This window comes from Ovis canadensis, chromosome 19, assembly GCF_042477335.2.
Source record: "Ovis canadensis isolate MfBH-ARS-UI-01 breed Bighorn chromosome 19, ARS-UI_OviCan_v2, whole genome shotgun sequence".
Classification (NCBI taxonomy): Eukaryota; Metazoa; Chordata; class Mammalia; order Artiodactyla; family Bovidae; genus Ovis; species Ovis canadensis.
In genome coordinates, this window is record NC_091263.1 from 64,607,225 (window position 1) to 64,631,364 (window position 24,140).

The 24,140-nt window shown below is 58.9% G+C and overlaps 1 protein-coding gene across 4 annotated transcripts in view; it reads left to right on the forward strand.

Annotated features, from left to right (window-relative positions):
* The window catches only part of CACNA2D2 (calcium voltage-gated channel auxiliary subunit alpha2delta 2), a 139,206-nt gene that overhangs the window by 108,771 nt on the left and 6,295 nt on the right, over positions 1-24,140 (forward strand). For 3 of the 4 annotated variants that reach the window (XM_069561134.1, XM_069561136.1, XM_069561137.1), the window contains exons 5-23: positions 4,571-4,615; positions 8,020-8,161; positions 12,410-12,541; positions 12,739-12,796; positions 13,497-13,547; positions 13,663-13,762; positions 13,867-14,025; positions 14,262-14,369; positions 14,468-14,546; positions 15,117-15,166; positions 15,354-15,443; positions 15,638-15,709; positions 15,895-15,969; positions 17,192-17,266; positions 17,353-17,424; positions 17,520-17,591; positions 17,706-17,767; positions 18,625-18,701; positions 22,525-22,585. In XM_069561134.1, the coding sequence (XP_069417235.1) occupies positions 4,571-4,615; positions 8,020-8,161; positions 12,410-12,541; positions 12,739-12,796; positions 13,497-13,547; positions 13,663-13,762; positions 13,867-14,025; positions 14,262-14,369; positions 14,468-14,546; positions 15,117-15,166; positions 15,354-15,443; positions 15,638-15,709; positions 15,895-15,969; positions 17,192-17,266; positions 17,353-17,424; positions 17,520-17,591; positions 17,706-17,767; positions 18,625-18,701; positions 22,525-22,585 (1,580 nt within the window). Of the gene's footprint in view, positions 1-4,570; positions 4,616-8,019; positions 8,162-12,409; positions 12,542-12,738; positions 12,797-13,496; positions 13,548-13,662; positions 13,763-13,866; positions 14,026-14,261; positions 14,370-14,467; positions 14,547-15,116; positions 15,167-15,353; positions 15,444-15,637; positions 15,710-15,894; positions 15,970-17,191; positions 17,267-17,352; positions 17,425-17,519; positions 17,592-17,705; positions 17,768-18,624; positions 18,702-19,829; positions 19,851-22,524; positions 22,586-24,140 lie in introns of all 4 variants that reach the window. The other variant, XM_069561135.1, reaches the window with a different exon arrangement.

Consider the following 24,140-nt stretch of genomic DNA (forward strand, 5'->3'; position numbering starts at 1 on the left):
CGGCTCCCAGTGCAGCTCCCCCAGGCCAGTGGCCCCTAGGGCTCATCTGTCTGCCCTGCCCACGGCTCCTGTTGGCCAGAGGCAACTGAGCCTGACTCAGTGCTGCCCATCACCTGTCCATGTGCCCAACCAGGTGCCCTGTGTGCAGAGTGACCAGAGCCTTGGGCTTCTTACCTCTGAGCGGGGCAGGATGGCACTCAGCAGTTCTGGGCACAGAGGAAACCCTTGACCTGCGGAGCCACACTCGACCCCACTGCATGGCCAGTAGGGTGTGGCCCTGCCTGTGTCAGTGGCACACAGCAGGTCTGCGTGCAGACCTCTGGAAACAGGCAGTGGTGTCCCCCCCCCACTCACACGCAGGCACACACAATCGCCCCATTGACACCAGCCCACGGACTTGCAGGATCCTGCAGTCTGCAAAGTCAAAGAGAATGTGTGGAGGGAAGTGCCCCCCATGTTCCTCTCCCTGGTCCCAGGTCATGACCCCACACTCCTGGCCGCAGCAGGGGTAGAGAGCCTGTAGCCACAGCCCTGGCCGCAGCCCTTGGACACCAGGGCCCTTGTTAGCAGGCGGCCCCTCCCATGGCCCCTGCAGACAGGCAGCAGGTGCTTTGGTGCACATAACACTTAGGGTAGATGGAGATGGCCCGCCTGGCGGACATTGTGCCTGGTGCCAGGGCCTCACTGTGCCAGCATTATCCGCCATCTAAACGGTCACCAGGGAGGAGCCGGGCCAGGGCATGGGTCAGTGGTGGGCAGGAGAGGCCATTGGTCCCAGGGCCTCAGTGCCAGCCCCAGGGCCTGCAGGAGACAAAGCCCTGCCCTTGGAAGTGTGATGGAGGAAGTGGTCCTGCCCTGGGGAGTCTGATGGGAGAGACGTAGCCCTTCTCTGGGGAGTCTGATGGGAGAGGCAGCACTGCCTGGGTACTCGAAGGGAAGGCTGTGAAGGCTGGGCTGGGCCAAGGAGCCGGCTGGACAGGACAGGTGGCTCCCCGGCCTGAGGTCTGCCCCAGCCATTGGACCTGACGCCTGCCTCTCTGCCAAGCCGGCGACAGACGGCTCTCTCGGAAAACAGTCCACTTGGCTGAGCTGAGCTGGCCGTAAGCCAGGGCAGGAAGGCCAGGCGTCCTTGCTGGTGCAGCCGGGGAGCTGGCCTGGGTCCTGCATGGGGGCCGGGCGAGCAAGCGGCAGTCGGGTCCGACCAAGCCACGGCAGCCGCCTTCCATGGCACCAAACGTAGGTGTCAACTGCTATTCCCCGTGCGCACCCCACCCTCACTTCCTCGCCCTCTGCCCGCCTGCCAGCATCCCTCGTGCTCTCTCTCAGAGAGCGTGTGTGTTGTGTGTATACAAGAGCTGTGTGGGCCCCCAGCCCCACCCCTCACGTGTCGTGTATGCACAGAACGACTCCTGCAGGGAGACGTGTGTGAATTCAGAGGGGTGATCCCCAACTCCCTGCCCGGTTTCAGCAGAATGGCCCCTAAAATAGCAAGCAATGAAGGGAGTGTCAAAGGTGTCAACCCTGGACATCAAGGACACGTGTCTCACCCCAGCCAGGGGGTTTCTTCCGTATTAAGGCCCTTCCTGGGGCTGTGGAGTTGTCAGCACAAGGGAGCCCACTCATGGGTCGAGTTGGCCCGAACCCCTGGAGAGGCCTTGCTCCCTGTCCTCTTATCATGATAATTCTTATTTTACAAGTGGAAAACCAAAACCCCAAGGTGGAGCCTCATGGAGGCTGAAGGGTTTAACAGGCATCCTTGCCTTATCAGTGAGATGGAAGTGACCCCAAGGAGTCCTCATGGGGCCACGGAGACTTGTAAGGCTTCAGCCTCAGTCCCCACTCACTGTTCAGGATCCCAGAGCTCACATGTTTGGGCCCGGCCAGGAGGCCAGGACCCTTTGCCAGGGCCCCTGCATGTAATCACTAGGTGGTACCGCCTCTCGTTGTGTATCAGAGGCGGGGGCACCTGCAAGCCAAAGCAGACACAGAGGCTTTCCAGGGACCGACCCTAATGACCCTGTCCCGCCACATCCCCACTTCCACATCACATCAGACATAGTGACCGCAGCTGGTTTACAATGTATTTTCACACATGTGACCTTGCCTGCCACCATCCAAAGCTAATGCCATTCTCTACCAAGGAAGGGGCATGGGCTGGCCCTCTCAAGGTGGGAGAGGTAGGGAGGAGTCCTGCCCACGTGTATCCGAGCCCTTGGGGGACGAAGTGTTGTATTAGTCGCTCGGTTGTGTCCGACTCTTTGAGACCCCATGGACTGTAGCCTGCCAGGCTTCTCTCTGTCCGTGGAATTCTCCAGGTAGGAATACTGGAGTGGGTTGCCATTTCCTTCTCCAGAGGGACAAAGACTGCATACAGATTCCTGAGCCTCACAGACCGCCTGGAGGGGGGCTAGAATCCTTCTGTGTGACACATTCCCCCCGTGTCACTGATGCCACCAGCATCTCATCCTGCACTGAGACCAGGACAGAGAGACAAAGGGAGCCGCTGGAGCAGCTGCAGGGATGGCCCAGGTGAACGCCAGAATCCCAGGGACCTTCCCAGGTCAGGCAGGACCCAGGCCCGGCCTGTGAGGGGATCCCCGAGGAGGGTCCCTGAGAGGGTCCCTGTGGAGGCCTGCAGCCACCAACCCCCACCCACGCCCTTTCCTGCCCTTGCAGAAGGTTTGCCTAAAAAGTTGGTGAGCGAAGCCACGTGTTCTAATCTGCAGTCCTCCCACTGTGCCTGCCTGTCTTCATTACGGAGGGAAAGAGCATCCGAGCCCTGTTTATAACCCCCTTTTAGATAACAAATCACATTTTCTTTTCGCCAGCGAGTGTGTTGAATTGATATTTTTCCCCTCGGTTTAATGGGTTTGTGTGTTCAGGAATGATCTTCATCAACCGAAACTCCTTATTGTGTTTGATGTAATGTCAGCTTTCATTACGCACTTCGGTCAGAGCCGGGCCCAGGGAAAGGCCGAGCACCCTGGAGCCTGGGCCCCAGCCCTTGCCCCTACCCTGGGCCTACCTGAGCTCCAGTCTTCCTGGACTGGTGGGTGGGCAGGTACGGGATGGGTTGGAGATGAGTCGAGAAGGCAGGATGGAGCCAGGGCGCAACTCCTTTTTTCCTCCCTGCCTTAGTGTCCTCTTCTGTGTAATGGGGTCATGGGGCTGTCGGGAGAATCCTATACTGCAGTGTGTGTGAGGCCCTCTTAGACACAGCAGATGCCTCACAGGACTGAAACTTCAGTCGTCAGGAGGTTGTGGTCTTACCCAGGCGTGGTGCCAGGTGTGTAGTCAATGTTCCAGAATGTTCAAACTATGCCCATAGGTCCAGCCAGTGCCCGGCACCCCAGACCTCTGATAGGAAACAACCCATACAAGCCTGAGTACCAGCCATCTCAAGCCTCACACCCAGCACCTGGACAGTCACCAAGGCTAAGCTCCTCCCTGAAGCCCGAGGAACCTGAGCCCAGAGAGGGAATAGCATAGCCCTGAGGTCACGCAGCACATGGGACCCAGCCAGGTCCGGGCAAGGGGTAGCCCATCATGGAGTAAGTGCTGGCTCGGTGTTTTACAGCCAGACCTCTGGGAGCAGACTTGGTCATCATTCCCACTTGCAGACCACAAAGAAACAGGCTCCCTGGCGAACAAGGGCCCGCTAGGGCCATGCTGCAGGTTCCTGCTGAGGAACTCCAGGGGAGGGCGGCTCAGACCGTGGCCCTAGCTTGAGCCCTGCCCTCGGGTCATCGAGGCAGGGGTGGGGTGGCCCATCCTGAGCGGTGGCACCTGATGGCACCAGATTCACCTTCTGGCGGCCTCTGTCAGCCGTGCTCAGTTCTGATTAAAGATCATTAAACATGAAATTAGCCCGTTTGTGTTACGGGTCCCTGGGGTGGCCGGTGATTATGACGTGCAGATGGCCGAGAACCCCGGCAGCGGGCAGGAGGGCCAGGCCAGGACGGGCGGCGCTAGCAAAGGCAGGCAAGGCAGGGAGGCAGGCGCGGGGGCCGGGCTTTGTTTTCTCCTGCTCCTGTTGTGTAAACCCCCTTGCATTTCACAACAAATCACAGATAATTAATAAGTACATGCCCGTAATGAGCAGGCTTTTTAATAGAAGAAATTGGAAGATGCGCTGTCGAGTCATTTCACTCTGTCCCAGTCTCGCTCTATTTTTCTGTCTTCTCCGCTTTCCCCTTGGTTACTGCCTCGGCCAGAGTCTCCGTGGACAGGCCGACAGGCCGGCTGTCAGCCTACCTCCCAGCAGGGCTGCAAGACAGAGACCCTCGTCCTGGACTCAGGGAGCCCTGGGGGATCCCACCCCAACCCCGGGGTACCACATCCTCCTGGTGCCTGTGAGGGCCCCTGAGGATGGTCTAGCTGGGGTAGGGGTCAGGCCTCCCCAGCCTGACTCATCCAGCCCTCCCTGAATGGCAGCTCTGAATGGGGGAGAGGGTGGTGTCTGCCTCACCCCCAAGGGATCTAAGGGGGCCATTCCAGCCAGGCCTCAGAGCTGGGGGTCCTGGCTGCACCTCAGGAGACCATGACTGTTGAGGCCTCTCTCTCCCATCAGGAGGAGGACATCGTGTACTATGATGCCAAAGCCGATGCTGAGCTGGTGAGTGCCCCAACCCTTGCTGGGGGGAGGGGAGGAGCTTCCAGAGCCACGCCCCCTTCTTCTGAGACCTGCAGCCTGAGCTGGCAGAAGAGTGTTAGGACTCAGCATTCTGAGTCTGGCCTTGCAGGGCTGTGGTCCCACAGCCCCCCACCCTACACCTCTCACCACTCCCTAGAGATCCTGACTCCTCCAGGCTGTATCTGTGCAGCACCAAGGGGCACAGCTTCACTGCACAGTGTGGGGCGGGCCCAGCCCATCCCTGGGCAGGATGGTGAGGCCCATGGACCTTCTCCCCTTGGTCAGATCAGGTGCCTCGTCGGGAGGGCAGAGGGCTGCTGCGTGCTGGGAGAACATAGGGAGAGAGGGAGCAGGTGGGGAGGGCTTCCTGGAGGTGTGGCAGGCAGGGCCGGGTGCTGGTGAGTTTCAGGTCAGTGCAGGTCCCTTTGCTGTGCTGAGGGGACCGTGGCTTCAGTGTGCGGACCACCGCACAGCCAGGCCCCACCATCAGCGCTGGCCCCGGGCTAAGTCATCTCGCCTCGTCCCACCCCACCTTAGAGGCAGTCTGCAGCCTGTTCTTCAGATGAAGGAGAGGGCTCTGGCTCCTCAGGGGCCACCACCTCTGAAGTGGTGGCCCTGGGACTGGCCGGAGAGCCTGGAGCTACATGGCTCTTCCACCTCCACCTCCCTGACTGTTCACGTCTGCTTGGGCAACCCTGTGACAGAGAGAAGTCCCTGTCACCAGAGGACTCACATGAAAGATGTGTGACCATTTGAGGTGTGAGGGGGCCTACAGAGGAGCCCAGAGCGTCTGAGGGTGCAGGCACATGGAACAGACTGTTTGGTGAACCTGTCTAGGCCCAAATTCATCTGCCTGCCTTGAGGCAAAAGCAGTTGAACCCCACTCTCTCCTCTGTAAATGAAAGTGTTACAACACTGTCTCTGGGGTCACCTGTGCTGGCTGGTGCAGGAGACCCCACGTCTAGACTCCCACTCCCGGGCCTGTCAGCCCTGGGGGGTTGCCTGGGAGCCCCCAGGATGTATCTGATAGCACCAAGAGGTGGGCAGGCAGGAAGGGATTCCTGCAGAGGGTCTGTGGGTGCCAGGCCAGCTTTGGTGAGCCTTCAGGAGGGCAGGCGGGCAGGGGGCCTGAGAAGGCAGAGTGAGTGGGCTAAAGCAGGTGTGCTTCCCCCTTGGCTGAGCCTCCGTGGCTCCCAGAGAAGTAGCTAAAATTATAGCTGGAATCTGAAATTCAAATGAAGAACAAACCTTTAATTAGACCCTGAATCTAATTCCTTACCCCCCTCAGCAGCGGGCTGTAATTTTAGCAATCAGTGCATTAAATATAAACCAGGAGACTGCAGTTGCCCACCATACAAAAGCCCCTGGGCGTGGGGGCAGCACTGAGCGGCTCCTGGGCCTCTGGTGCCCAACCTCCTGCCTGGATTCCCTGTTCCCTGCAGCCCCCAACCCCTACGTCTATATCACTGGCCCCCTGCCCCCAGCCCCTCGGACATCTTCTCGTGGGAGGGAAGGCTAGGGATTGCCCAGGGAGGGGGATTCACCCCAGGGCGGGACTGGGCCAGGGTCAGTTAGGCAAAAATCCCAGCCCTCCCAGCCCCGGTATAAATATCAGCACGCACACATCCCCAACTCTCCTGCCTGTTGTGTTGTTTTGTTTTTTTAATCTTTGCCAGAGGTACAGTTAGAGATCTTTCTAGACCATTTACTTTTAAATTACCAGCCAGAAGGTGGGGGTAGGGGGGAAAGAAGGAAGGAAAAAGTTCGCCAGCTGATAGCTTATCAGAACAGAATCCAAATGTCACATTAGTTGGGAAAGTTGGGAGATTAAATTTTCCAGCGCCCTTCATCTGCCGCTGACATTTCAGGGGCTTTCTTCTCCCGCGCTCCCCCTCCTCCCAGCAGAACGTGAGTCGCTCATGCCTCGGCTCCCCGGCTCTGGCCTCTGTGCTCAGCAGTTGCCTCTGCCCCGGCTTCTGGGGGTCTCCCCTAGGGTGGGCTGAGGTGGGCAGCAGGATGGCACCCTGGGTAAGGGGCAATGGGAAGGCAGCAGATGGCTTGTGTTTTGCCATACAGAATCCACTCTTGAAGAAATGAAAAGAGTGTTTGTGCAGGAGGCCCTTCCGGCCAGCCCGCCCCACTGCATGCCCCCATCCAGGCAGTAATTCATTCCCCAGACCTGAGGGTGAACCCACAGCACTCCCCGGGTGGGGAGGGCACAAGTGGCCTGGTGGGGAACATAAGGGGCGTGCCCAGGATCCAGCCAGCAAGTGAACAAGCGTGGGGTTGGCCATCACATGAGATCCACCTGGGAGAGCAAGAGCTCAGCCTGGTGCTGGGGGTGGTCACGGGTGGGGTGGGGGGCGTTGCTGAGGGGCAGTGCGGGAACCTGTGTCTGGTTCAGCTGCTTGCGCTCCCTCCCCCCAGGTCACAGAGCTCCCCAGCTCTGCACCCCCGCCTTACCTGGGTCTCACTCATCTCCCTTTGCCTCCCCATCTGGGTTTCCCCATCTTCCCCTTCACTCTGTACTTCCATCTTCCCTTCCCCCTTGCACACCTGCACCCGTGCCTGCCCACCGCCGCCGCCCCCCCTCGGCTGCGGCATCAACACTGTAGTCACAGACCCACTCCCGCCAGCCTGTGGTGGGCGGGGGCACACAGCGCATGCCCAGCCTGCCCAGCGGAGAGATGCTGTAATTGGCACCTGTCACACGGCGGCAGCTCATTTTAGAAAGTCAACGGGGGCCTTGCTAGTCCTGCTGCTAGCAGGCGCCACACACCCCTCCTTCTGGAGGTTACAGGGCCTCCATGCTACCCATGCTCGAGCCCAGCTCTCCCCCCAGGACTCCCCCGACTCTAGCTCAGCCCCTGGAGCCACCGCACTGCAGGGGGTGGTGCTCCCTCCCCCGCAGGTGGAGCTAGGGCCCTCTCCCTGGCGCCAACGGAATTTCATGCAGGGGGTGGGTGGGGCCAAGTTGCAGGGTGTCCTTGGAAGCCGGGGGCGGGGGTGTCTTCAGCCCACTCCTCCTCTCTGCCTCCAAGATTCGCCTCCTTTGCTGATCATTGGTTTTCAGGGATGAGGGGAAGGGCTTGGTTTGCTTTTGGTTTTGGAATTCAGGTTTAGCAAATATGGCGATGGTGGGTGGGATGTGTGGGGCAGGTGGGAGTCATGGGCCTTCCGGGCAAGGGGTCCATTCCCCAGGTCACACTGTCTGGGTGTCTCTCCGTCTCTCTTTGTCTCTGAGTGCAGTAGTCTCTGATTTCAAGATGTCCCATCTCCCAGATTCTGGCCCCTCTGCCTACAGCCCTATCCAACCCCACTCCACCATCTTCCAGCCCTGACACGGCCATGGTTGTCCGGGTTGGGGTGGGGGGTCTTCTCTGCAGGACGACCCTGAGAGTGAGGATGTGGAAAGGGGGTCCAAGGCCAGCACCCTCCGGCTGGACTTCGTTGAGGACTCAAACTTCAAGAACAAGGTCAACTATTCATACACGGCCGTGCAGATCCCCACGGACATCTACAAAGGCTGTGAGTGCGCTGCGTGATCGGGAGCTGCCCTCCCCACCCATCGTAGGGGCACAGCCCACTGCCTGGGCACTGCCAGGTCCCGGGTGCTAAGTCAGTGCCATCCACCTTCAGCCCCCTACACCCAAGGTCACACGTGCTCGCCTCTCAGAGCCACCCACACACAGGCACCAGGCCACTCTCAGGCACAGCCTCACATTGCCTCTCAGCAGGATATGCAACGCTGAGCCTCTCCCCCTTGTGCAGGCGTGGTCTCCTGCCTATACCCACGTGCCCACACAAATGCGTGCACATAACTGTTTCCCCCACATGCTGGGCCAAGTCCCCACTGTCCCCAGAGGAGCTCCTCCCCCTGCCCTTGCCCATTCCCTGGCCCCAGGCAGGAAGGGTTGAGGAGCTACCGCAGCAGATGGACACAGGGGTTGGGAGGACAAGGAGCAACTTCTCATTCACAGACATGGACCCTGTAACACCCCCATCATCCTCCTTGGTGGGTGGGGCGGGGCGGGGTGGAGATAGAGGTCAGGGGATTAGATAAAGGGTGGTTGAGATTCCCAGCTCCAGGGACAGTGTATCTTGGCATAATGTGGAGACCAGTTCACTACAGCAAAAAGGATTCAAGTCAGACACAAGGATGACCTTGCTGAAGAACTTGGGAGGTGCAGGGAGGAGAGGCCAAGAGTCAGACACTGACTGGGGAGCTCTGGCTGCAGGGTTGGAGGCTCTGGGGTCTCTTGGTCCTGACATAATTCTGGGGGCACCCACAGGGTAGCCTCAGAATTCAGGGGTCCCACGGGTGGAGGTTCTTGAAGCAAAGGTTTCCGAGCTTCTGAGTAATCTTCAGAAACCCTGGGAATCCTCCAGGGTTCTCAGGGAGGCCCCCTCCACCTTTAGGGTCAGCCAGGCCATCTGGGCAGCCTCAGGCAGGAGTGAGGGTGGATGTCCCCCCACCCCCACCAAGGACCGCCCACAGGCCACCTGCCTGAGCCAGTCGAGGGGCACTATCGCAGGCAGGCACGCTAATTAAAACAGGAGCCACACCGCCCTCCCCAGTCACCCCTCGCTACCCACACAAATTACATTTTATATGTTTTTTATTTACTGTGTCACTTTTAATTAAATCTGTAATCGCCTGCCTGAGGGGGCATGGTCCCCGTTTCCCAGCTCAGCGTGATCTAAGAGTGTGGGCACGTGAGTGTGAGTGTGTATGCACAGGGCTGAGTAGCATGCCCTTTCCAGGTGGGGGGCTGACTGTAGTGTGTGCACAAGTGTGTCTCACAGTGAATGCCTGAGCAGGCAGGTGGTCATGGATACCTGCTGGGACAGCCCAGCCAGGTCCCCTCTCGGTCCTTGACCTGAGTCAGGGACACCCCTCTGCCAGCAGCTAGCGAGGCTCCCAGGGTGATCTGTCTGCCCTAAGCCTCTCATTGTGCAGATGGAGGAAACTGAGGTCCAGTGAGGGGTGGGACCTGCCAGGCAGACTCTCCCAGGGCAGACAGTACAGTGTGAAACACTGGAGAGTCTGACTTCATTTTTTCCTTAGAGAGAAAAATAGAAATTGTACAACTCACTAAGTTTCTAAATTAGGAACGAGACCATAACATACTGTTCAATAGGCACAACCAATGCTAGAAATGTATTTTGTTTTCACATTACGGTCAGTTAAGAGAAGCCTCGGGGCCAGAGAGAAGGGAGAGAGCGCTGAGGGGGGCAGACAGCAGACAGACAGCAGAGGCTCCACAGATTGTGAGCAGAGGGAAGAATGCCCTGAAATATGCTGGCGCCCCCTAGGCCGTGAGAGTTGGACCATCAAGAAGGCTGAGCACCGAAGAACTGAGGCTTTCAAACTTTGGAACTGCGGTGCTGGAGAAGATTCTTGAGAGTTGCTTGGACTGCAAGGAGATCAAACCAGTCGTTCCTAAAGGAGATCAACCCTGAATATTCATTGGAAGGACTGAAGCTAAAACCGAACCTCCAGTACTTTGGCCACCTGATGGGAAGAGCTGACTCACTGGGAAAGACCTCAATGCTGGGAAGGATTGAAGGCAGGAGGAGAACGGGGCAACAGAGGATGAGATAGTTGGATGGCATCATTGACTCAATGGATATGAGTACGAGCAAGCTCCAGGAGATGGTGAAGGACAGGGAACTCTGGGGTGCTGTAGTCCATGGGCTTGCAAAGAGTCAGACATGACTGAACAACAACCTAGGCTGTGGGCTGACCCTGGAGCATTTGCTTTTTTTTTTTTTGGTCCGTGTGGCATGCAGAGATCTTAGTTCCCTGACCAAGGATCAAGCCTGTGTCCCCTACAGTGGGAACTCAGACGTGTTAACCACTGGACAACCAGAAAAGTCTGCATTTGTATCTTTAAATCCCAGCTTTGGGAATTCCCTGGCAGTCCAGTGCTTAGGGCTCCATCATTCCACTGCAGGGGGCACGGGGTCCATTCCCAGTTGGGGAACTAAGGTCCCACATGCCACGCAGCATGGCCAAAAACTTAAGATCAAACAAAATATAAATCACAGCTCTTCATCTGTTCTAAGTGTTTCTTGAGAGAAGCAAGCATGCTAAGTCACTTGGCCACCCTATGGACTTTAGCCCCCCTATGGACTTTAGCCCGCCAGTCTCCTCTGCCTATGGGATTCTCTAGGCAAGAATACTGGAGTGTGCTGCCATACCTCCTCCAGGGGATCTTCCTGACCCAGGGATCAAACCTGTGGCTTCTGCATGACAGGCTGATTCTTTACCACTGAGCCACCGGGGAAGCCTCTTGAGAGAAGAGCAGAGCCTTTGGAAGACGTTCTCTGGTTCTCGTCTGGGGCATGCATCTTCAGGGAGAGGGGATGGTGTCAGGGCTCCACCAGGGGAGAAAGGAGGTGGGAGAAGTTAGAGGAAGAAATAGCCCCTGGGGGGGCTGCTGGGGGACAGAGGCCTGACAGTAGCAGGCCTGCTGTTTTTCCTGAGTGTCCCACATGCAGGGTCAGGTACGACGCACATGTGAGGACATGGGCTACTTGCCTACACTGGGCAGATTTGGGACTGTCCTGAGTTGAGGGGAGTGGGGCATACTGTAAGCCATCCTGAGTCTCTGCCTAGGTTGAGGGATCTACAGATGGAGCCCATCCGTCTGAGAGAAGCCTTACTCTGTGAGTGCGTATGGGGGGAGGGTCTGGCCACCCCTGCACACCAGTCGCATGTGCAGCCACAGTGGCCGGAGGAGACGGAGGGTGGGGTAACCTGCTGGGGGAGGTGGAAGCAGGACTCATGGGCAGAGTGCTGGGCAGGTATGAGCGTGTGTGCCCCTGGCCATGGCCACACTCAGGCTGCTGGGCAGGCATGAGCGTGTGTGCCCCTGAGCCCATGGCCACAGTCAGGCTGCTGGGCAGGCATGAGCGTGTGTGCCCCTGAGCCCATGGCCACAGTCAGGCTGCTGGGCAGGCATGAGCGTGTGTGCCCCTGAGCCCATGGCCACAGTCAGGCTGCTGGGCAGGCATGAGCGTGTGTGCCCCTGAGCCCATGGCCACAGTCAGGCTGCTGGGCAGATGGGTTTAGGGCTGAGGAGGCGACACGTGTCGCTGGAAACACAGAGGTGAGATGTAGGTATGCCTGGTGCATATAGCTGCATGCAGTGTGCAAGGGCAGGCTGTGTGTGTGTGTGTGTGTGTGTGTGTGTGTGTGTAAGCGCACGTGCCAGTGCTGGAGCAGGATCAGGGCACAGCCCCTGCCCCTCCAAGAGCCCCCGCCCCCACCCCTGCCTGTTCCTGGCCCTAGTTGATTAATCATGGAGCTGAGTGGCTTCCAGCTTATCAGGTACCTTAATAGCTGAATAATTCCAGCCCCATCATCGGGCCCTTAATTGCTTTCTTGTGGCTGCAGCCCGGAGTACATGCTGAGTGGGTGAGCTCCCAAGGGGCCAGCAGCAAGCTCCCAGCAGCAGGCCGGACAGGCGTTCAGGCTCAGAGCTCCCTGCCACCTGGGTGGCCCCTCGGCAGGGGCCACAGGCCCCAGGTCCCCTGCCTGGTCATGTGGGGCCCTGGCTGAGGGCAGACTGAGCTGTTTCTTCAGAGAGGATGAGGACCAGGATGTCTTCGTGGAGGAGCTGGTGCAGCCCCAGCTGAGCCCTGGGGAGTGAGGGAGACCTGAGGAGGCAGAGAAGTTTCTGAGTGGGAGGCACGAGTGGGTGTTGTCATGAGGTTCAGCAGGGGAACCGCTGAAGCACTTCCCACCCCAGCCCCCTGCTTCCCCCTCAGCCACCGTCATCCTCAATGAACTCAACTGGACGGAGGCCCTGGAGAATGTGTTCATGGAGAACCGCAGGCAGGACCCCACCCTCCTGTGGCAGGTCTTCGGCAGCGCCACGGGAGTCACTCGCTACTATCCAGGTGGGCGCCAGCCCATCTCCCCAGTCCACTCAGCACCCCACCCCCCTCCACCTCCCTGTCCCCTCATCCTGGGTGCATGGGAGGAGATGGTCACCTTGTCCATTGTGGGGTGGCCTGGCCCACTGCTGCAAGGCCTGCTACCGGGGCCAGGCACTTCCCTGCCAGCACCCCCCCAGTCATCTCCTTTTCTCCCGCAGCTACGCCGTGGCGAGCCCCCAAGAAAATCGACCTGTACGATGTCCGAAGGAGACCCTGGTAAGCGAGCAGGGAAGGGTTGCGCAGGGACACCCCCTCAGCTCACCTGCCCGCTCCCCTCCCTCCCAGTATCCAGGCCTCCAAGCAGGGCGCAGCCAGCTCTATCCAATTTTCATTTCACACATCGTTGCCACTGGAAAATGGATCCCATCACCCAGGCAGGCCTCCCAGCTGCCTCTGCCTTCATCCACTGCCTGGCTCTCCACCCTCTCGGGACTGAGGGATTGGGCCCATGGGGGTTCCCAAGGGGGATGTGTCCTCTGCAGGGTTGGACAGCCTCTGCCGTACCCCATGAGAGCCCTAGACACCCTTACCCCCTCCCTGCCTCTCCTGCCATACTTCACGGCCTCGTCCCCTGCCACTTGTTCAGCCCCCTTCGCAGCTATGACTCTCTGCCCTTGGCTCCTCAACCAGGGCCAGGGGAAATGACAAGACACTGAAGCCATGGAACACGCCTCCTGTCCACTCTCTGGATCATGTGCTCTCCTCTCCTTGGGGTTGTTCATGTTTTGGGGGCCAGGTCACTCATGCCACGGGCAAGGACTGTTTCATTAAGTGTGCTATCCATAGTGCCAGGAACCCTGTCTGGCCCAGGCCATGGACACACCAGAGAAACATGTTGAATCAGTATGGGGGTGAAGGAAGACCACCCCCCAAGGTCCCAGTAAGGCTGGCCCTAACTGAGGCTTCTCCTGGGCAGGTATATCCAGGGGGCCTCGTCGCCCAAGGACATGGTCATCATCGTGGATGTGTGAGTGAGCGGCACTGGCCAGTGGGGCGGGGGCAGGGCTGGGGACTGGAATCTGCTGCTGGGGAACATCTTGGGGGAGCACTACCAGGCACCTCCGTGACCTGCCCCCCCACAGGAGTGGCAGTGTGAGTGGCTTAACCCTGAAGCTGATGAAGACGTCAGTCTGTGAGATGCTTGACACCCTCTCTGATGACGACTATGTCAACGTGGCCTCGGTGAGTGCCAGGGGCCAGGAACAGGTCCCTCCCTCCCGGCCCATGCAACCTCTTCCTTCCGAGGGCCAGCCTGAGGCCACTTACCACCGTCTCGGTCCCTGCAGTTCAATGAAAAGGCGCAGCCTGTGTCATGCTTCACACACCTGGTGCAGGCCAACGTGCGCAACAAGAAAGTGTTCAAGGAAGCTGTGCAGGGCATGGTGGCCAAGGGCACCACGGGATACAAGGCCGGCTTTGAGTACGCCTTCGACCAGCTGCAGAACGTGAGCCCCCTGGGTGGGTGAGTGGGTGGCCAGGGACTGGCAGCGGCCTAAGCTTGGTGACACCAGGAAAATCAAGACAGATGGCCTTGTTAACATCCAGAAGGCAGGTTGGGCAGACAGCACCGTCTGCTGTGGGCAGGGGAGGTGCAGAGGGCAGGCCTACCCTGGGGAAAGAGACCCCCCCTGGACTGGGGAGGGGCCCAGAGCTGACCTTCCCCACGTCTCCTCCTGCCCAGTCCAACATCACTCGTGCCAACTGCAATAAGATGATCATGATGTTCACGGATGGCGGCGAGGACCGCGTGCAGGACGTCTTTGAGAAGTACAACTGGCCCAACCGGACGGTGAGGCTCAGCCCTGGCAGGAGCTGCCCTGATCTGGCCCAGTCCAAGGGAGGGGCTGTCCACTGGTGGCCACGGCAGTAACCTCAAGCCCCAAACAGGTGCGCGTGTTCACTTTCTCCGTGGGGCAGCACAACTATGACGTCACACCGCTGCAGTGGATGGCCTGCACCAACAAAGGTACCTCATCCGGCGTCCCTGCCACAGGCCCGGCCTGCCGTGTCCCGCCATCCGTTGGGTTGGTTGTCCACCTGTCCTTCCATATGTTCAGCTTTCCCCTCCTTGTTCATCCACTGCTTGTCTTTCCATATGTGTGACTGTCTGTCTGTCTCTGTGGCTACCTTGTCCATCTGACTCAGCATCTGACTGTCCACTGTCCACGTGTCCCCCACTTGTCTGCTCCTGGGTCTGTTTGCTGATCAGTCCCATCTCTCCACACAATTGGGCCTCACCCACTGGTAGACTCTGAATGTCACCAGCATCCTAGAATGAGGGCCTTCAGGCCTCAGGCTCCTCCTTTCATCCCAGTTTTGCTTCCTTACACCCCCGCTCTCACAGCCCCTCCCATGTTGTCGCAGAGTAATGGCAGGGGGGCACTAAAGGGACGTGAGTTCAGGGGAAATGACACCAAAAAAAGGGAACCTGAGAGATAAGTCAGGGCTGCAGACATACTCCCAGGGTACCGGGACCCTGTGCCATGCTCCCAAGCACCACCACCCAGGCCCACCCCTGTCTCCCCTGCCCTCGCAGGTTACTATTTTGAGATCCCTTCCATCGGTGCCATCCGCATCAACACGCAGGTAAGACTGGGGTGGGCCAGCCCTCCTCGCAGCCCCTTTTCTTTGCTTGGTTGGGACGGTGGAAAGATGGGCTGCTGTGTGATGTGAGCGCCCCCTGGTGGCTGATTGACACATGGGGAGTTAGAACCGGGAGGATCCAGTGGGAGGGGCAGACCATGACTCCACCCCTGCCTCGCTCCCTCCCCAGGAATATCTTGACGTATTGGGCAGGCCCATGGTGCTGGCGGGCAAGGAGGCCAAGCAGGTGCAATGGACTAATGTGTACGAGGATGCACTGGTAAGGCCTCAGGGCAAGGACGGGTCGGGGGATGTGGCCACAGGGTCAAGTCCCTGAGGGTCCCCTGATGGTGGTAAACCAAACAAATGAGAAAGCGAGGTGGCCTGTCCCTGCAGCGCCCCCTGCTCTGAACACTCAGGGTAAGGGCATGGCTGCCCACAGGAGTCTGACCCATACTTTTCCTCTCCTTTCAGGGGCTGGGGATGGTGGTGACAGGGACCCTCCCTGTTTTCAACCTGACACAAGATGGCCCTGGGGAAAAGAAGGTGAGGCCTGGGGAGGGTTGGGCAGGCCCGTAGCGGGTCTGAGATGGAGGAAGGACAGGAGGCTGCAGACCGGATCGGGGTGGCCACTTGTGAGAGCAGCTTGAGGTCATGGATGTGCGCAGTTGGGCAAGGTGACCCCTTCCCATGGAACTGAGCCCACTGCAGACCCCTGCCTCTGCTTCCAGAACCAGCTGATCCTGGGCGTGATGGGCATCGATGTGGCTCTGAATGACATCAAGAGGCTGACTCCCAACTACACAGTGAGTGTAGTTCCCTCTCTGTCTCCCTGCTCTCCCTCTCTTGTGGACGTAAGCCAGGCTCAGCAGCGGCCGATGGGGACTCCCACAGCTCCGTGGAGTCCTCTGAGTTCAGGCAGTCAGGGAAGGCTTCCAGAGGAGATGACCTTGGGCCTGGAGCTGGAATGGGCAAACTTTCTGTAAAGGGCCATACTATGAGTATTTTAGGCTCTGCCAACCGAAATACTCATACTCAATTCTGCTGCTGTATTGAGAAAACAACCGGAGACAAAACATAAATAAATGGGTATGGCTATGTTCCAATATAGTTTTGTTTGTGGATACTGGAATTTGAATTTCAGATCATTTTTACATGTCATAAATACAAATTCCTCGTTTTCAGTCATTTGAAAATGTAAAAACCATTCTTGGCTCACAGCACTACAGTAACAGGCAGCCAGCCAGATGTGGTCCCTGGGCCCTAGTTTGCCGACCCCTAGTCTATCACCTAGGCAGGAGTGTTCCAGATAGAAAGGAGGGGAAGGCAAGCCTTGGAGGCAGAGGGAACTCTCTGGACAAAGGCTTGAAGGTGAAAATCAGAATCACAGCCAGGGAAGGGGCTAGATCACAGTGGCTGGCCCAGGGCCTATGGCAAAGGGAGTTTTGGATTTGGTTGTGAAAGGGTTGGGAGATGCATGTCAGCATGCTGAAAGGTGAGCCACATGAAGGCTCTGGGTCGCTGGCCTCCATGTGCAGTGAGAAAACTGCCTCAGAGAGGTAAGGTGTGAGTCTAGAACCCTGCTTTTCTTTCCCTTCCACCTGGAAGGGACGCCTCAGGGAGTCCAAAGAAACACTTGTTCCCCTGTGTTCTACCAAGATGGGGAACAGGAAGAGACTTCAGTGGGGAGGGGAGGGGAGGGCAGCACAAGGGAGTGCCTTGTGGGGCCAGTGGTGGTGGGGAGGTCCCACTGATCATGAGAGCCAGGGGGAGGAGCTGAGGAGGCCAGATGGCATTCAGGTCCCACAGAGCTGGCCAGTGTGGGTAAGGGCTGCTGCATGAGGGGCACCAGCCTGCTGGGCTTGGCTTGACAGGTAGGCTTGGGGCCGCATGGCATGTGGGGCCCCTGGCCGAGGCAGGCAAATGGCAACCCCCCAGCAGCATGGAAGGCAGGATGAGGAAGAGTCTGGAGACCGGGAAATCCCTACCCAGCCCTCCAGGCCCTAAGCTCCCTATCTATACCCCCAGCTTGGAGCCAACGGCTACGTATTTGCCATTGACCTGAATGGCTACGTATTGCTTCACCCCAACCTCAAGCCCCAGGTGAGCCAGGTGGGGTGGCCTGCAGGGTAAGGAGGGGTGAACACTGTGAGAGCGGGACTCCTGACTTCCTACCCGGCCTCCCCTAGACCACCAACTTCCGGGAGCCTGTGACCCTGGACTTCCTGGATGCAGAGCTGGAGGATGAGAACAAGGAGGAGGTAAGGAGAAGGGAAGGAGAGATGGAGGGGGAAGGAGGGGCACCCAGAGTGGGGAAGGGTCGGGGCTCCGGCCTTCACGTCTCACACCCTTCCAGATCCGCAGGAGCATGATCGACGGCAACAAGGGCCAGAAGCAGATCAGAACCCTGGTCAAGTCCTTGGATGAGGTGAGGTGGCGGAAGGGGGACAGCAGGTCGGGGGTTGGGGGGAGCTCATCTTCCAACCCCCCTACTTCACCCCTGCCTGCTGCCCCAAGTACCTGACTGAGCGTTTTCTCCCAGAGGTACATAGACGAGGTGACACGGAACTACACCTGGGTGCCCATAAGGAGTACCAACTACAGGTGAGCTGGCCGGCTGGGCAGGCGGGGAGGGGCAAGGGGCCCCAAAGCCTGAGCCCTGCTGGGGCTTGCTTCCCCACCCCCATGTGCCCATTCTCCCCAATCCTACTGGGGCTTTCAGCAGCCAAGACTGCTCACTTCTCATCCCCTGGGTGCTCAGTCTCCAAGGGTCTCTCACTGGCCCTCCATGAACCAGCAGTTTCTCCTGGGAGTGCAGGGCAGAGACAGGTCAGAACATCTGCCATCTCCCCGCTACCCCACTGCCCTCTACACCCCTCCCTCTCACCTTCCTGGATGTCTGCATCAGCATGTCATCCCTCCGTGGCCATCAGAGCCCCAGAGCCGGTGGGTCAGGCCCAGTCAGTACCCACTGGCTGTGTTCCGCGTGCCTCACGGTCCCCTCCTTCACGCTCCAGTGCCAGCCCACAACTCCCTCACTGTGTCAGTGGCAGCCCTGCTTTTAGCTGACTCTCACATGGCCTGCATCTCTGGGGACTCTGGACCCAGCTCTCATGGGGGTGGCAGCATCCCCACCCCGACAACCTAGCTCACTGACTGTGTTCTGCCCCTTGTGAGTGTGCTGCTGGCCACATGGGGGAGGCTAGCTGGCCAGGTGCTGTGATGGGGGGAGACTGCTGGGGTGAGGGGCGGGATGGGGAAACTTGCCTTGGGACTGGGAGTTCGGAGGCCTCCAGGAGAGTCTGGGACTTGGCCGGTCCAGGCCCCTAGACCATGAATGTGGCACAGCACACCAGGGAGAGGCGTCCCTGGTGGTCTCCAAGGCCACGGGGAGGAGGGTGAAGGGTGTGGCCTCCCCTTCCCAGCTGTGACCTCTGCTCCCCGCCTCCCCTCCTCCCCAGCCTTGGGCTCGTGCTCCCGCCATACAGTACCTTCTACCTCCAAGCCAACCTCAGCGACCAGATCCTACAGGTCAAGTGTAAGTGGCCCGGCCCCTGCCTGCGCCCTGCACCCTTGCCTCTGCCCCTGCACCCTGGCCGGCCCCAGGCAGCACAGCCAGCCGCTTGTGGCCGGGTGGCCCCTCCTGCCCACTCTGCCCACACCCCCCGAGGCGCCCGCAGGCTGGGGGCACCGGCCATCGGAAAGTCTGTGGAACTCTGCATGCTCGCCTTTTCTCCGATTTGGTTCCAGACCATTCTCTCATGGTTTCCGTTGAGGTTTTTGTTTTTGCTTTCTCCTCCTCCGTGTCTTCCCTCCTGAGCCTGCCTCACCCACACGTCCCTGGGGGCTGAGTTCTTGGAAGACACACCCTCCTCTCATCTCTCTCGCCCCAGCTCCCCCGCACAGCTCTCTCCCCCAGTGGTACCACCCCCCGGGTCTCCCCCGACTCTGCCCCCCGATTCATCCTCCCTTATCTTCCTCTCACCTCCTCTCCCACCTTCTTCCTCCATCGCCTTCCTGCCTCCCTTCCACTCCGCCTTGCCTCTCCCTCTCTCCTCCCGTTCCTCCATTCCCCTCCCTGAGCCCCCACCCTCTCTCTCTCCCTCTGCTCAGTCCCTCCATTTCTGTCCCCCACATTCCCTCCTCCCCACTCCCGCGTTCAGCCTCTCCCACGCTCTCCTCCCCTTTCCCCTCCTTTGCTCCTTCCTCCCTCCTTCATCCCTGCCTCCCCCACCGTCCCTGCCTTGTGCACTCTTCCTGCCTCCCCGCTCCTCTGCCTGTGGCTCATCCCTGCATGTCCTGCTCACCCTGGGCCTCCCCCAGAGGCCTCCGGGAGCCTGTGGCCCCGCCTGCCCACCGCCTGAGGTCACTGGGAGGGAGGCTGGGGCTCCGGCCCCACAGAGAGCCCCCCGCCCCCCAACCCCGCACCTGCCTGGCCGACTGGGGCTCATCTCCTTTGAGTTTTCTCGCTCTCTCTTTCTCTCTCATGTCGTTTTTTTGCAAGAAGTTTCCTTTCGGTATGATGATGAGACACAATATTTTCATTCAAACAGCCATTGAATAAAATATTGTTTGTGCCCCTCCCCTTCCCCTCCCCCTTTTCGTTTGTTTTTGTGTTTGTGTTGTTTTTGTTTTCCTCGCTTTCTCTCTTGGTGGACTGTCCCAGTGCCAATCAGCAAACTGAAGGGCAAGTATATTCAGAACCAGTGCACCCTCCTCTCCCCACCCCACCCCCTGTCCTCACGGTCCTGCTTGCCCCCCTCCCTGCCCAGGACCAGCCAAACCCCTGCTCTCCAAGGTTCCCTGCCAGCATCCCCTGGGGTCCTCTAGTTCTTGCCTTTCCTTTGATCCCTAAACCTCTGTTAGAGCCAGCAGCCCTTTCCCCTGGGCCCTGCCTGCAGGGTGGTCTCCAGCGTGTTCTAAGAGCTCAGACCCTCTCCTTATCCTCCTGGTTCCCTCTGGGCAGGCCTCTGCTCCCCTCCTCCATTTTCTCCGTCCCTCCAAGACAACTCAACAGTGGGGAGAGGGCTACATGCCTGTCTGCCACCTCCCACCCAGCAGGGCAGGGGGCCTGAGATGTAGGAGGTAGATCAGTCCTCAGGAGGCTTATGTGAGACTTCCTCAGGGAGAGACCTTCTCCTCTGACCTCTCCAGAGTTTGTCTCCAGAAGCCCTCCCAGGGGGAGACAAAAGGCTTCAAAAGCCCCACACCCTGACCCTGGGGCAGAGGCTCAGGCTAGGGCAACAGCCAGGCCACCAGGAGACAAAGGCAGACTAGGCGCTGGCCGAGGTGCTGAAGCCCCTGTGCCTGGTGACTTTGTGGAGGCCTAGGCCCAGCCCTGCCCTGGGGTGTTGGCTGCTCCTGGTGAGAGAGGTCAGGTATGGGGAAGGTGTTCCCCTGGGAAATACAGGCTGACTTGGAGGGCTGGGAACAGAAGAGACCCCCCCCCCCAAGGGCCAGCAGAGGAGCTTAGAGGGAATCAGGTTGGGGGTGAAGAAAAAGCTTCTGGCATTCAGAGGTACTTAAGCCAGGGAGTTCAGGGAAAAGGTAGGCAGAGAATTCACAGGCCCCAGCAAAGAACAAGAGTACTGAGAGAGGTCAGCACACAAGGGCCTCTGCCTCTGGCGCATGGACAGGCCCTCACACCTAGGCATGGGGCATGGAGAGTCATGGGGAGACGTCCTGTCCCCAGTCCCCAAGGGGGAGTAAGGCCTCCCCAGGAAGCCCTAGTGGCCCTGTCCAGCCTAGTCCAGCAAAGGGGATCCTGCTGCCCCCACTGGTCTGGGTGGAGGTGGAGGACGTGCCCTGCTCCCACTCGCTTGAGTTGTCTTTTCTGCCCTCCCACACCCCTGCCAGGGACCCCAGCAATGCAGGGCCCTGATAACAATGACAACCATAGCATAGTCGCCCTTCCTGCTCCCGCACCTCTTTTTCTTTCTCCTCCTCCTCCTCTCCCCACTCCCACCCTTCCCTGTCGGCTTGTGTCCAAACCCTGCCTCACAGTCCTATCAGAAAGCAACAGTCCAACCAGTGACTGCCCAGTGCCTTCAGACACCCCAAGTCCAGAATCTTGCAGTGCATTGTGGGAGTATTCTGGATCAGGGAAGACCCCGCTTCTACAAAAGTAAAGCCCTGGGGTAACGGAGAGATCAGAATCTGGATGAAAGGATGTGGAGGTGCGTTGCCCAGCGTGTCAGAGAAGAGAGCCACCTCCCAGACATGGGCCAGTGAGGTGGCCAGTCCTGCTGGGTAGGGAGAAACCCCAGAGGAGCCCTAGTAGCCACATCCCCAGATTCACTCACAGACTGACACAGGGACCCTTGCACACATATACATGTGCTTACATACTTACGCAAACACATATACTCACATACCTGCTCTCACATGAACATGCACGCTCATACATAAGTGCTGACTCTCATACACGTAGAGGCCCAATGGGTGGGTCCCTCAAAAGCATCCCATGTGTTCTCTGGAGCCCCCAGCTCCTCCCTTGCTGCACTGAGCCCAGACAAATCCTCAGAAGGAGAGACCAGACCCAGCCCTTCTTCCCCACCTGCGCTCAGGCCCCCAGCCCAAGAAGGCAAGTGTTCAGGTTCAAGAAGCGCTTTTGTGCCCTCCCAGCTCGTAGATGTCCTCCCACAATGTGGGAACATTCCAGGATCTCCCTTCACCCAACCTCCTAATCCATGGAAGACCGCTGGACCCCCCACAATGCACTGCAGCCCACCCCCAGCTGCCCACACCGTCTCTGGTTGGACTGTCTGTGCCCGTGAGAGACCCCCTCAGTTTGGCCATGTTGATGCCTGACACAGAACAAAAGCAAGACCTACCAAAATGCAAACAGCTACAGCAAAGAGAGAGAAAAATCCGCAGCCAAAAGCCAATCCCCCTTCCTCAAAGTCTCTTTGGAGGCGAAGGAAGCTCAGCATGTGGTTTTTTCCCATTATGGATGTGATCAGAGCGAGACTGGCGCCTCCCCCAGACCATGCATATATATAGCAGTGTGTGTATATATATGTGTGTGTGTGTGTGTCCGTGTATATGTGCTATACAGCCGTATGGAAGCATATACAGCCACGCCAAGGGACTCACTGCCGACAGAGGACCAGGCCTGGGCAACATATTGGCTATAACTGCCCTCCTCCTGCGATGCTGTAGTCTCCACAGGCCCTCCACCCCTCCCCGCCCGCCCCTTCTCTCTGGCTCGAACTTGAACATGGAAGTGGCGGGTTTCCTCTTTGCTGGTGTCTCCCTCCCTCCAGCTGCCCTCTTCCCTTTCCCTCCAGCCCCGTCAGCTCTGAACCCCTGGCCTCCCACCTCCCCAGCCCCCGCCGGATAACCCCCCGTTTCTGTTGCAGATTTTGAGTTCCTGCTCCCCAGCAGCTTTGAGTCTGAAGGACATGTTTTCATTGCTCCCAGGTAGCTTGCGTGTGGCCTTGCTGAGGTGTCCCCACCCCTCAACCCGACCTCCCTGGCCCCGCCTCCTGCACTGCTGCCTGGAGCTGTGTGTGTCTGTGTCCTGTGCAGTGTCCCCCGCCATGCATAGCCCCGTATGTGCGGCCATGTGCATACCTGGGCCATGTCGCCGCACCAGGCAGCGCTGGCCAGCTGCCCACAGCTTCGGCTCCACCAGGCCTCGGGTGGGAGGGCTCTGGACTCTCTGCTGACCTTCCCTGCCCTGCCGCAGGCCACCAGGAAAGAGCCAATTCCTCCCCGAGCCAGCTGTCCGCAGCACGCCCCTCACCAGGCAGCTGCTGCTCTGGTTTGTGGTGCCCTCCCCGACAACCCCACCCCGCACCCGTCCTTGTCCTGTGTCAGTCAGTGCTTGTGTGGGTGTGGGGACCGAGCCAGCCAGAGCCCCTGTTGACAGCTCCCATCTAGGTGTGGTGGCTCACTGAGGACCAGAGGGCGGGGGGTGGGGGGGGGCAGGGTGCAGACAGGGCAGAGGGGACAGGGCTCTGAAGAGCTGCTCTGGCAAGTAAAGGATCAGGGCCCAGCACAGGCCTGGACCTGGAACATCCCTGGCATGCACCCTCGTGTGCACACCCTCTGCCTGTTGGCCCACATCTGAGCAGACCATTGGGCCCCTGGATGGTGAAGCCCTCCCCTGCGGCCTGGGCTTTGCATGAGGGCAGGTGGGTGCAACTGACAGAGACCCATGGGCACTCCCGGGCACCACACGGGGGCTCTGGATACTCCTAACCTCCTTGTGTGTGCACGTGTGTGCATGCACCCACCAAGTTCGCTGTGACTCCGTAGATGTGTGTTTGTATTCGTGAGTCCTTGTGTACATTTGTAAGAGTCCGAGTGTAAATGCGGGGTGGCTGTGTGCACTGGTGACAGTGGGAATGTGCAGAGGCCTGTGTGTGGCCCACAGGACCCTGAGGGAGCTCTGAGGGCAGGGACCATGTTTGTTTCTGTCATCTCTGTATCTTTGGCACAGGACAGCTCAATAAATATGTGTTGGGTGAGTGTAAATGTATACTGGGGGCGGGGATGGCAGGTGACTTGTATCCCAAGTACAGCTGTGTGGGTGTCACTCTGAGTGTATCAATCAGTTGTATCCTCCACATACATAAGTGCAGGCTGTGTGCTGCACAAAGGCCCTGGGAGTAAGTGGGGACTGGGACCCAGCCCCAGGTGCTGTCACAAAGCTGTGCGCCCTTGCACAGCCACAGGAAGCAGAGCATTTAAAAAATTCCCACAGGAGTTCCCTGGTGGTCCAGTGGTTAAGAATCTGCCTGCCAGTGCAGGAGACACAGGTTCAGTCCCTGGTCCCGGAGGATTTCACATGCCACGGAGCAACTAAACCCGTGCAGCACAGCTCTGGGCCTGCGCTCAAGAGCCCAGGAGCCACAACTTCTGAGCTCATGTGCCCTAGAGCCCTTGCTCTGCAACAAGAGAAACCACTGCAATGAGAAGCCCATGCACCGCAACTTGATAAATGCCCACGCAGCGACAGAGACCCAGCAGA